This window comes from Terrapene carolina, unplaced genomic scaffold, assembly GCF_002925995.2.
Source record: "Terrapene carolina triunguis isolate 2854851 unplaced genomic scaffold, T_m_triunguis-2.0 Scaffold183, whole genome shotgun sequence".
In the NCBI taxonomy this organism is placed as follows: Eukaryota; Metazoa; Chordata; order Testudines; family Emydidae; genus Terrapene; species Terrapene triunguis.
The window spans coordinates 423,619-437,249 of record NW_020664534.1 but is presented as its reverse complement, the minus strand read 5'-3'; the positions used below and the strand labels follow the sequence as shown (position 1 = coordinate 437,249).

The window sequence follows — 13,631 nt, the reverse complement described above, 5'->3', positions numbered from 1 at the left end:
AGTTCACAGTGGCCACGGATGGTGTAAAGCACAGTGACAATTATTAGGTACTAGATGATTCAGGACACTTTTTAAATACAGTATAGCCAAATAGTGTATCTAGTTACTTCCTGAGTCTCTATTTTTGGCCTCTCCTTAAAACTGTGTGCATATGAATTTTGTTCAAATCTAATAAAAAAGGATGAGGAGTTTGGTCAGGTCAGCCACGTTCTAATATACAGTCTCCACATCACAGGGCAGACATGCAAATAAACACAAATAGTTTTCTATTCATGAAAAGCCCAGGAGAAGACTAATACTATAGGTGAGGAGTAAGGTGCAATTGGTACTGTTGTGTGAGAATTCATCCACTAATAGAGGTTCATCTGTATATCTCTAGTAGTCATAAGCACTAACAGGTGACAACCTTTACATTTGGAGACGCCTCTGCACCTTTTATACTTGTTTTTTATTAAGCTTATTATGTGCATGTACATTCTTTCATCCGATTTTAGGAACATCAGTATTCATCTCCTGAATATCTAACTCTGTTTTGATAAGGCCGGGAAACATGAACTATTCTGATATTACAGGGCACTTACAAGTCAGATAACATCAGCCAAAGTCGCAGAAACAATAAGCACAAACAGGATGTTACCGTGCTCAGTTCAGACACAACGCTTTAATCTCTGTATTAAAAAAAGATGCTTCTGATAAAGTAGCAGCTGGAGGCACTGTTGAATTCCTACACCACTTTCCAGCTCCCCAGTACACAACACTTTAATTGAAAGGAGAGAGTTCCCTTGTAGCTAAGAACAGACAGCAGAAAAAAAAATTAAATAAGAGAGGGTAAGCAAGAGGGTGCTCCGTATGTTCTAGGGACTGTATAGTTGCTCACCTATGATCTGCTTTTATCCATTATTAAGCCAGCAGCTTCTATGGAGCTTTGTACTTCAGTTTGCATATGGATGTATTCTAGCAGAGAAATCACAGATGGGATCACTTGGAAACAGGGCTGAATTATTAAGGTTGGGTTTTTTTTTTTGTGGTTAATCATGTGTGGTACACATGTTAAAGAATTATGTCATATCTCATCGCCTTGCATGTGAATGAAAAACAGGGCTTTTTGCAAAGCAGCATTGAACTTAATTAGTTAGCTCCAAGATTTATGATAAAATTTCCAAAACAAGGCATGTAACATATTCTTCCTCTTTTCTTCAATCTAATAAACAAATCTTTTAAAGCAGGTCTGCCACCGTTACAAGGCAGCAATTACCAACTGTAATTAAAAAGGCAGCATCACCACAACTATAAAAGAAATGCTGTTCCTCTGATGACCTTAAAAAAACCACAAACCCTAAATAGACAGGACAATAACAAACACCTCTCTTGTAGTTTCTTGTTTTACTCTTGAGGAATTTCTAATATAATTGAAAGGGGCTTTTTTTTTTTTTAAGCATAATAGATATGTAAGGATAACAAGTTATTTGTGAAACCATGATGCAATATACCTCCCCACTGGCATGAGAATTCAAATAATCTCCCACTTTGCTTTCAACAATCATCTAACCGTAAGTATCCTTTTTCAAAATTTTATGTTGATTTTCAAATTGTTTCATTGCTTTTGGGGGGGGAATGAAATGTAGGCTTGAGGCCATCCTACAGGATATAAAAGGGGATGGCACATGGTAGCATGTCCCGTCCCCCCATTGTTTAATGGTGTTTGCTAGCATGGGAACAGCTGGTGATTTGAACATATTGAGAATATAAGTGAGTTCAGAGGGCTGAGGAAATACTACAATTGGCTGTAAAAATAAATCATACAACTCACTATTACATGAGCACTATAAGAACATTTCTGCTGTATAGCATTCTAAGGTTTATGGATTTTAATTCAAAACAGAAAACCAACCTGAGCAGTCCACATTTTTAAAGTATCCCCTTGCCTTCCACCCAGCCACAGAGGATTTATGGCTCTTTTTTAATCTTTTCAACACACCCATTCTGATAGTTAAAAGTGAAAACTGGTAACTTTCTCTTCTCTCCCTAACATCCCGTACCCTGCTTCTGTTCCCACCAATCATTTGTTTTACTTTAACCATAACGAGTCATTGAAGAAGTTCAGCAGCAAGGCAAAAATTCCAAGGATGGGAACTTTGTTTTAATCTCCATGTGTGTGAGACCACAACAATGGGTCTGCAGCCTCACAAACCTTCCTGGAGTCAAAGGAACAGTTCAAATCAAAAGAGCACGTTGGAGTTCTGCAATATTTTGTGGCAAGAACCACCCAAAAAACCCCACCATAACATTTTTGTTCTTTTCTTATTGTGTGCACATTTTTTAATTCAAGTTTTTTTTCTGGACATAAAGGATGACAGGTCTCATCCTGCTGGAGGATTTTATTGCAATGCAACAAACAGAACATTTTCTATGTACCGTTCATACTGGCACTAAGTTTGTTTAGGTTTTTTGGATGACAAAAGGACAACACTGATGACGTGTTTTTTCTCCATGTTAGATGGCCACTTTTAAGCAGGAAGAGAAAGCATGATCCTGTGGTTAGGGCACTCACTCACAACTTGGGAGACCAGAATTCAATTCCTTGCTTTGCCACAGACTTCTTGTGTGACCGGGGTAAGTCATTCAGTCTCTCATCTGTAAAATGGGGATAACAGCTTTTCCCTACCTCATGGGATGTTGTGAAAATTATTATACTAAAAATTGTGAGGCCCCTAGATATTCCAGTAATGAGGGCCATAGAGATAGATATGGGACCTTAGATAGACTCATTATGGAGAAGTTCCATATAGTTTTAGAGTCTTAGTAGGAAAACAAAGTAACTTCTACTTGCTGGTAACATTGAAGACAGGTTTCATCAATGTCTTTAATGTATATTTTCACTATATTACAGATTCTGATATGCTTATTCATGTTAAATGTTATCTTACCCCACCAGCAGCCCTAATGAAACCCATGGAATTATTTAGAGAAGAAGGTACTTCTCAGTGACTCCATGTTATATTAATACTTTAAACATGTTTAAAAAAAAAAAAAAAACCAAGGAGCAGTTTTGTAAAATGACTGTGGGACAAATAATCACTGAGGAAGATTCCTCTAGAATGAACAGACAAACACACACCACAGCTGAAATCTTGGCCTCACTGAAATCAATGGCAAAACTCTCAGTGAAGCCTAGATTTCACTCTATATTATCAGCTACTCACCTCTCTTCTCATCTACTGTGGATACTGCCTGGATTAAAAGTGGTGCATTGGATTCCGTATACTCCACAAACACCAGCTGCAGTTTCAGTGCTGTCTTTACCACCAGACGGAACTGAAAGAAAAGAAAGTAACTTGTTATTTAACAGCTCACAGTATTTCCAGATGTGCTGCATGCCACTGTACCAGATGTAAGCATTGCATTTTGGCTTGAGGCAGCAATGGCAACAATATGAGAGAATGAAGTTATTCGAGCCACATAAATAAAAGTTCTGCACAGCCAGTTGGCCTAGCAGTTCACTGATAGGATAGTACTCTCCCCATTAACTGCAGCTCAGTCTTAATTCCAAAACTGAGGCTCCAAAGTGCGTAACAAACATGACAATACATTCCTCACACCCCTAGATAGTCCCTGGTCAAAGCATGGTAGAAACTGAATCTACTGATCTGAGAACCTCATCTCCTAACACAGTATTTATTGTTCATTACTTGTGAGTGTTTAACACAGTCAGATTTCGAGCTCTTCCTCCCTCTCACGCAATAGAATATGATTTTTCCCTGCTTTCTTTTTCATCTTATAATATTTCTATTTAATAGCATTAAACAGACTGAAATTCATTAAGCATGGGAACTGAGAGAAGTGTGTTTACACTTAGCTGTCCCAGAAAACTCTGTCATAAAATGGCCCTTTTGTACTCCAGCAGAGGGGAGCATTGAGTTTGTAACCTGCTAACAAGTAAACAAAAACTCCATCAATGAGCAGGGCCTCCCATCATTATTCTCTGAGTTCAAAAAAGGCCCAACTTTGACTTCTATGGTGAAATTCTGATCCAGATGAAATCACTGGCAATTCCCATTGACTTCAGTAGTTTCATCCATAGATTTCTCAGTAACAGAGAGGAGGGTTTGTCTATGAGATAATTTCCAAAGCACACAGTGAGAGCAGTTACACGCTCTCATATAAACACCCACAGACCTGACTTCTGACAAAGCCTTCTTCCCCGAAGGGTAAATTTTACCAAATAACGCAGTCTCACATATAAAAGACACTGAAAGAAGGAGAACTTTTAAACAGACAGGATTGTGCATGGCCAGTGGAGAGGAATTGTATCGGGATGTCTATCATGGGTTAAAACTATACTATTCTCAGTCCTCCAAAGCCATGGATTTAAAGCTGGAGAAAAGGGTGATTGTAACAGCGTGGCTCACCCCTTGACGACTGAAGCTAGCTAACACTGATTACAGAATGAGCCAGACCTGGGAGAGATCTTGGTGACTGACTTATAAACAGGGATCCTAGTTTTCCAAGATAAAGAAAACAAAATTCTCTGATTAAACCCCCCCATAAAAACCCATGTTTTTCTGCGATTAAAATTAAATGCTGAACTTTAGTTTCCCTAGCCACAATGGGGAGCCCTGCTGCCTAGGGCTGACAGCCCGAGCTGAGCCACCTGGGGCTGACAGCCTGAGCCCCACTGCCTGGGGCGCGAGCTTTCAGCCCCGATTCGGTTAACGCAGAGAGCCAAACAATGGAGGCTCGGATCAATGGGGTTCTACTGCATATGCAGGGCCGGCTCCAGCGTTTTTGCTGCCTCAAGCGGCGGGAAAAAAAAAAAAAACCCCCGATTGGCGGCACTTTGGCGGCAGCTCTACCGCCGCTGCTTCGAATTGCTGCCGAGAGGGACTGAGGGACCCGCCGCTGAATTGCTGCCGAAGAGCCGGACGTGCCGCCCCTTTCCGTTGGCCGCCCCAAGCACCTGCTTGCTGCGCTGGTGCCTGGAGCCGGCCCTGTGCATATGTTTTTATTTTTTCACAAAGTGTAAAAACTAAACATTCTCTATAAAAATGCAAATTCCCCATTTTTCTGCAGCAAAAGGGGTTTAGAAGATCCCTGCTTATAAACGGCAGTAGAAGGGTGTGAGTCCGCATACAAAATGTGAAAGGCTCCTGCAGGGAAGACCTTGAGACCGAGGGCACTGTGACAGAGAGGAGCTGCAGTGAACAGGAGGCTCTTGCTAGAGACCCAGACTAACAGACAGGCCTGAAAGTCTGAACCAGAAGGCTGAGCTCCAGCCAAGGAAAGACTGAGAGACTGAGAGACTTTTGGGAGACTCCTGGGACTTACCTCTGGGAAGAAGGGCTGGTGATTCCCTGCCTAAAGGGAAAGAGTGAATTAACTGGGGTTTGGGCCAGTAGATAAGGACTCAATAAATGGGGCCCCAGTAGGGGAATGTTTTAATTATCTGTGGACTGTGAATTATTAAGGGGTACTGAAGAAGGGAGAAATTGGTAGCAGGACATGGCAGAGTGACCTTTGCCTCAGTAAGCAGCCACCCTGCTAGTGTGATACATAGTTACTCTCAGAAACACACTCCAACATACTAGGATCGAGCAAGGCTCTGTAAGAATGGGTATTTGTAACTTTTATTCGTTTTATCTGTTATCTTTCTCCTCATGAAAGCTGTCCAAGAGCTTGAGGAACATCTCATTAAATAGTTAGAGCAATGTGGTCCCTCTACCAATATAATAATTTTTGCCTGCTTTATATTTAACATGTATCCATGCAGAGACAGAACACTCTAAACAGCGGTTCACAAACTATGGGGCAGGCCTCCCAAGGGAGGCGTGAGTTCTGGCTCTCCTTCCCCGCAACCCTCATTCCCTCACCTGGGGGCAGCCCGGGCTCAGGCTCTCCTCACCCTCCTCCCCATCCCTCACCTGGAGGGGGTGGAGCTCTGACTGTCAGCCCCGGAGTGGCAGCAGCAGCGCAGAAATAAGGGTGGCAATTGGGAACTAAGTCTGTTGTGAAAAGTGATATTGACAAATATCACTTTTCACATTGCTGCCTTTACTTCTGTGCTGCTGCTGGCACAATGCTGCCTTCAGAGCTGAGTGGTGATACACCTCTACCACAATATAACGCTGTCCTCGGGAGCCAAAAAATCTTACCGTGTTATAGGTAAAACCGCGTTATATCAAACTTGCTTTGATCTACTGGAGTGTGCAGCCCCGACCCCCGGAGCACTGCTTTACCGCGTTATATCCAAATTCGTGTTATATTGGGTCGCGTTATATCGGGGTAGAGGTGTACATTTACTTGGATGGGAGGCGTAAACGACTACAGACACAAAGAAGGGGGACATGATCAAATACTTTTGAGAACCCTGGCTCTAAAAGAATCCGAGCATTACTGTCTTATCACATTAACTCAGTAGGCAGGAAAGTAACTGAGACACAGATCACCAGTTCCTAAAACACATTTGTCTCATTCCAAGAAAAATCACTGTCCCAATAACTATTGGTTCAAGGATATATATATAGTTGGTCTGTCTAACTATGGTACTTATATAGTTCCCATTATCAGTATCTGAGTGCCTCACAATCTTTAATGTATTTATCCTCACAACATCCTATGAGTTAGGAAAATACTATTATCCCCATTTTACAGATTAGGAACTGAGACACAGAAAGATAAAGGGCAATTGACTTTTAATAAGACTCAGTGTGACACTACCCAGGATACAATCTGGACTGATGAACAGATATGTCTCCTCAGTTCTCCAGCCTGGGGTGCCTTTCACACTGCTTTGCTGTGAGAGCTACCATTCCTGGCCTGCTTTCACACAGCCTCCAGCATGCAAGTTACTCTCAGTTATATTGTATGAGTGCTATAGCCAGCCACTCGTGAATTATACTGAAGGGCAACACCAGCAAACTCCCAGTCCCAGACTTTCCCCCAGAAACGTACGTCTTGTACTGCCCAGCTCCCTCCTGGACAATACATACTCATGTAAAGTCCGTCATTTTATTAATAAATGATATGCACAAATCCTGTTATCCCAAGTGGAGTTTCCCAAACACTTCAATACAAACACACTGGTTTAGATAAATCAGTAAAATAAATGTATTAACTACAGAAAGAGAGATTTTAAGTGACTACAAGTAATGACGCATAAAAGTCAGAATTGTTTACAAGAAAATAAAAGTAAAACATTGCTAAGCTCTCACTTAACAAGCTGAAAGAACTCAAAGCAAAGTCTCTCTCACCACACATTTAAGCAGTTTTATCGGCGGAATCTCTGTCAGTCAGGATCCCTTCCCCAGTCCAAAGCTATTCCCTTTGCTCATCAGGTGTTGTGGATGACATGGGTAGAGAGAAAGGGTGGAATAATTTGGAGCGTCTCCTCTCTCCATTTATAGTTCTTTCTCTTCTTTGAGAATCATCTCCAGTTGGGGTTCAGAAGACAGAAAGTCTGTGTGGACCCCAACCCCTGAGCTGTTTCTTTGTCAAGATGTAGATTTTCACCCACATCCTCTTTCCTGCCAAAGAATGGCCACTTAACCAGGTGATGGTCCATTTGATTTTATTGACACCTGGCTGAGGCATTGGCTCTGGGGAATTCGTTTGTGGCTGCTGCCCCCAGACTTGGAACATGTTTAGTAATACCATACAGAGGAATCCTATAACTTTACATGCAATGCTGCCACACATATTTTACTAAGACAATAATGATCAGCAAATTATAAGTTTTCAAATGATACTTCAACAAGGCATACTTTTACAGGGCTACGATACATTTTGTAAAAGGGGTGAACATAGGGATACAGATGTTCACATTCAGGTGCTTAAGTCACTTTTGAAAATGAGACTCAGGATTCTAAGAGTTACAGCTCTGAGCGGCGCAACACCTAAATACCTTTAAAAGGCTGTATGTAGTGTTATGGTAGCCGGAAGAGCTCTGGGTAAGCTAGTAACTTGCCTCTCTCAGTAACAGAAGTTGATCCAATAAAAAATATTATCTCACCTACCTTCTCTCTTTAAAAAATTGGGCCTCTGTCACTTTCCCAAGATCACTCAAGCAGTCCATGGAAGAACAGGGTCTTAAACCCAGGTTTCCCAAGTCCCAGGTTAGCACCCTAATCACCAGAATGTCTGTCTAGTGACCCCTTGTTTTAAGAAAGCAGTGAAGGGACTAATGAAAATCAGATGCTTATAGGTGGCCTTCTAATAATGTGGTACAAAACTCAACTCATTAAATAAGGGGTATCTGGGGATGATTTGTATTATTTAATTATCTTTTAAAATTATTAATCAATTTTATATTTAGGGCCCAGACAAGGTCTCTTGAGCTATGCACTGCACAAATGTTTAAGCAGAGTCTCTTCCCTGAAAAGCTTGCAACTTAAGATCCAAGGAAATCTTGCTGTAGGCCATAACTTTTGACTTTCTTTAGAACTTTAGGCTCAGTCACACAGGTCACTGTTGACTGGATCCATATGGAGGTATCTGGGAGCGAAGTCACATACAGCTTCCAATAGACAAAAAACAGTGTGAGATGTTGAGCTTTAAAAACTATCCATCTGTAATTCCACTACCTCCTCCATAAAGCAGAGGGCCATTTTGTGATCTCAGCATGCTAACTGTTGGTCATGGCTATCTGTGGCGGTCTGCTAAGTCCATTTATTCTTCCATTCAGCTTGTATCTCGTATGCTACAAATCCTGCAAACCCTTAGGGCCAATGTGACTATTTCAGCCTAATAAGGTTTCTGTATGTGGATTTACTGAAGCACAGTCTGACTTTTTGAGTATTCTCTGCAGCTGTCAACCTACTGTGTGGATACCAGACCATTAGATGGCTGCTGGGCATAATCCAGCAAACAAGACCTGGAAGAAGAGGTGATTATATATTTTTTTCCGTTTAAATTGTAGTTTATGGCCTCATATAATTTTGGCAATGGGAGGATGCTTTTAATTCAGTTATAAAATTGCCCATTTTCTGGGTCCATTTGGCTCCAAATGGAGTAAAAACAGACAAAATAATTAATAAATATTGGGGATATAGGTATGTGTGAAACCACATGACCAAACTGGTTGGTGTCGTCAATCACTTTAGTGGACAATGGATTTAGATGCTGTTAACTGTTTTCATCTCTTTGTCAATGACATTTGTTGGCAAGGGATGAGGCTCTGGGTGTGATGCGCACTTCAACATAAAATGATACTGAAAGCACTTGGCTTGCTGATTTGTACTAAAGCAGGACTTTTATGTAGAATGGTCGATTTTACCCAAAATGAATTTTTTGGAGGGAAAGAAATTATTCACAAATTTGGATCAAATTTGTGGCAACCAGAAAAAAATGGATTTTTTTAAAAAGTCAAAATGGTTGATTTCAGCCATTTTGAAATGAATCATTTCTACTTGTTTTGAAAGGAATGCTTACTTACTGTAACTGTGGTTCTTCAAGATGTGATGCAGACGTGTATTTCACTTGAGTGTGTATGCACCCAGCATACTGGAGCCAGAGATTTCCACCTAGCAGTACCTGTAGAGGGGCAGCGCTCGTACCTCGTGGCCATAGTCCCTTCCCCTGGCTATATGAGGCGGCATCATCCCAACCCCCCTCAGTTCCTTTTCATCAAACACCCGGACTCCAATGCAGAGGGGACAGACGGGGTTGTGGACTACACGTCTGCATCACATCTCAAAGGACCACACTTACAATAAGTAACCGTTCCTCCTTCTTCAATTAGATGCAGCCATGTATTTCACATAGGTGACTCGCAAGCAGTACCGCCAGGGGATAGGGCACACAGTCTATTTAAACAAGGGGTACGTCTTCACTACCCGCCGTATCGGCGGGTAGCAATTGATTTATCCGGGATCGATATATCGCGTCTCGTTAAGACGCGATATATCGATCCCCGAACACGCTCACCGTTGACTCCGGAACTCCACCAGAGCGAGCGGCGGTAGCGCAGTCGACGGGGGAGCCGCGGCCGTCGATTCCGCGCCGTCTGGACCCCAGGTAATTCGATCCAAGATACTTCGACTTCAGCTACGCTATTCGCGTAGCTGAAGTTGCGTATCTTGGATCGATCCCCCCCCCTGTAGACCAGCCCAAGGACTGAAGGACTGCCTTCCCAAAGTTTGCAAGTGCTCTGGATGTCACGATAATGGCATAATGGTTCGTAAACATACGTATCGATGACCATGTGGCAGCCCTGCAAATATCTAATATTGAGATGTCACTTAAGCTATTGACGTAGCTTGTGCTCTCACAGAATGAGCTTGCACCCATAGAGATGGCATAGCTGAAGTCATTTTGTATGCAGTCTTAATTCAGGAAGTTATCCACGTACAGATTGTCTATGAGGAGACTGCGTGTCCTTTCATACAGTCTGCACATGACACATACAGACGAGATAAAGCCCGAAAAGGTTTAGTCTTGTCCAGATAAAAGACCAGACATCGTCTGATATCCAATATGTGAAGACACTGTCTTCTCTGGAGATGAATGTGTCAAAAACCACGGGGAAATATATCGCCTGGTTTAAATTAAACTGAAGGACCACTTCAGGCACAAATTTCGGGTGCAGCCACAACATCACTTTGTCTTTGGAGAACTGCATGTAAGGAGGCTCTGCCATCAAAGCCTGCAACTCACACACTCTTTGCAGATGTTATTGCCACGAGGAATGCAGTTTTTTGACATAAGAGAGGAAAAGGATAGGAGGCCAGGAAAAGGATAGGATACCAAAGGAGATCCCATCAGAACAAAGGATTGGAAACACCAATCTTCCATGACTGGGTGGATGAAAGGCTGAGATTGCTGTTAGATGCATGAGCTAATTGTAAGGCCCAATGACTGCAGATGCAGCAAATACTTCAAGATATCATGGATACTAGTCAGCACTGGCTGAACTCTGTGGGCCAATGACCACATTGAAAAATGCTTCCACTTTGCCGAATAGGCCATCCCGGTTGAGGGTTTTCTAATACTCAGTAGGACTACTGAACAGCTGCTGAACATTGCTCTTCCTCCTCATTCAACCATGGAGCAGTCACGCCACGAGATGCAGAGTGTGACCATGATTCTGCCTGACCAGGTCGGGATAGAAAGGAAGGAATATGGGAGGCTGAATTGACAGCACGAGAAAATTGGAAAACCAGCACTGTCTTGGCCATAGCGAAAAAATCTGTTTCAGTTCAAACCAAACTGCTTTCCCCCACCCCAGATTTTGTGGTTCAGCCCCTACCCAAAAAAATCAATTATTGGCTCAGCTCTAATTTATACACCTTTGGGGAGGACAAGGGTGAAACAATTCCTTATTTAGTGTAACCCCCAAGGAGATTACATAGATTCCTGGAGCTCTGTCTGCTGGCAGCTCAGGGAGGAGGAGCCAAGGCAAACTCAGAGTCTGCCCGGCAACCAATAGGGAGTGAGATGCCCCTCCCAGGGAGTTCAGGAGAGGGGAGAAGCCATTTTGGAGAGGCTGGAGCCAGCCAGGGCAAGGGCAGGACTGGTTGTGTGGGGAGCTGGTGAGTCCCAGGCCTGCAAGCAGGGTTCCCCCTGAGAACAGGCCTCTAGGGACCTGACAGCCGATCACTCACCTAGGTTTTCTTTCCCCCCGGATGAGTCCCAATTGGTAGCGTTTGCTGAGAAATTTCCCCAGCCACACTGGGTTCACCTCCAGCCCCCTAGGTGAGACTAGTCACCACATGGTCAGCTCTGCTAGTCCAGGGAAGCTGCCTGCTGAGTGTGTGACTGGAGGCTGGGCTAGGAGGCTACAGTTTGGATGTTAGGGTAGTTGTATAATCTACACCTTGCGCCCTGCACCCCTTTGTGGTGAGGGGAAATCCTGAGACCAACGCAGCCTGATTCCTGCTTGAGGAGGATCCCTGACAGCAGACAGCAGCCCCTCTGCAGCGACTGAGGAGTCCAGCGTCATCTTCAAACCTGAAGATCATTCATGGAGTTCGTGAGTGCACCGTCTTTTAGTTAGTTAGTCAGGGAATTTGTTTTGGGGACCCCCTACTCCCTGAACTGTGTCCTCAAGCCAGGGAGTAAGGGTTTGAGGATTTTATAACCTGCTGCTTATTATATCTGTGGAGGGATTCACCACCTCCTCCCACTTGTGGGTCCTTCGGGCTGTACTGAACCCAGTCAGCCACACTGCCAAACCACTGCAGAGAATTTTATAGGTCATCAAGGGCCCCAGCAAAGTATGCGTACCAACAGGACACTAATTTTACACTTGTTACATCAAGTCACTGGTATTTTCAGTGTGGGTACCGGTGACCCTAAAAATAGTGTTTCACCCTGTTATGTTGTATTTGTTGCCTGTTTAATATAATTATTGTGTTGAATATATTTTTATGTGTTGTGTTATTTCTTGGAAGTCTCCAACTATCTGGCAAGTAAGTGGGGATTACTCTGTAATTAGAATTTTCCACCCAAGCTGCCCTGGTGACCCTGCCAGGAAGAAGAGAGGGGGGTGGAGGCACCGCCAAATAATTTCATAGAAAAAAAAGAAAAAAGATTCACCCTGCTGAGTGGGTGGCGGGATCCAAAAGAACCCAGACCTGTCCATCAAAACCTGTAAGCGGATTGCTATTAAAGGAGGTAACCAGGTGGAGAGGGGCGCTACATTAGTTTCCACAGTGTATACACAGTTCTGAAATTATCAAGGATACTACATTCACAGTGAGGTACTAAAACCATTTTAAAGTTACATTATGCATGGTGTCTCAGGTGAAAACAGAACAGTAGTTTCAGACTATGGACTTTAAAGAGCCACTCATTTATTATTAAATATCACCATCTAGTAAGTAGGATTTTTACATTTCTTAGTCAGTGGGCTTTAAAAGGCTTTTGCAGGTTTCAAGGCATTTCTTTTCAGCTATTTAAGCTGGTATCTGCAATATGAGAAAAATGTAAATATTTTGATCTCCTAACCTTGCTAAATGGGAAGAAAGAGCATCAAACATATAACTCTATAGCATTATTTTTTCAAACCAGAGCAATAGATGAGATGAAAGATGCTAAATATTGATTTAAAATACCCATAAACCAAATCTTTAATGTTCATATGAATCAGCAACACATTATGGTTACTGATGTGTAGCTCATAATGCCAGTGTGTAGCTCACTAATTTGGTCAGTGTAACTCTAAAAATATTGTCTTAGGTATGAGCCCTGGCTGAAATAACTAAGGCTCCAAATTTCATAGGGTGAGATTCTATGAGGTGCAACACAAAACTTGCAGTCTGAGGGGAGGCGAGAAAAGACAAGCTTATTACAAGCATCACATGATCTTTTCCCCTCTCTACCCAACTCAAGGGGGTGTAATTATCTTTTTCCTTATAGGTACCAAGTTGTACCTTTGCCTCAATTTCACTAAAAACTTGCCATGTTTGTAGTACCCCTTTTACCCTCCCATGAACACCATAACCCTGGGTTCCAATCTGTGTACTTGAGCACAGCGATGCTCTGAGAGTGTCTTGATAATTCTGGTGCTTATATTACCTTTTCCTGTATTTCCTATATTACAGTGATTAGAAATTTGCTAAAGTAAACAGCCGAGTAATATATCATAGAATTATAGAGGCAATAATTAAATTATTACTCATAACGCCTAACTGGTTTTT

At 42.5% G+C, this 13,631-nt stretch overlaps 1 protein-coding gene across 1 annotated transcript in view; it reads right to left on the bottom strand.

Moving 5' to 3' along the window:
* The window catches only part of FHOD3 (formin homology 2 domain containing 3), a 563,825-nt gene that overhangs the window by 178,341 nt on the left and 371,853 nt on the right, over positions 1 to 13,631 (bottom strand). The window contains exon 6 of the mRNA XM_026654142.2: positions 3,204 to 3,315. Coding sequence (XP_026509927.1) covers positions 3,204 to 3,315 — 112 coding nt within the window. The remainder of the gene's footprint in view (positions 1 to 3,203; positions 3,316 to 13,631) is intronic.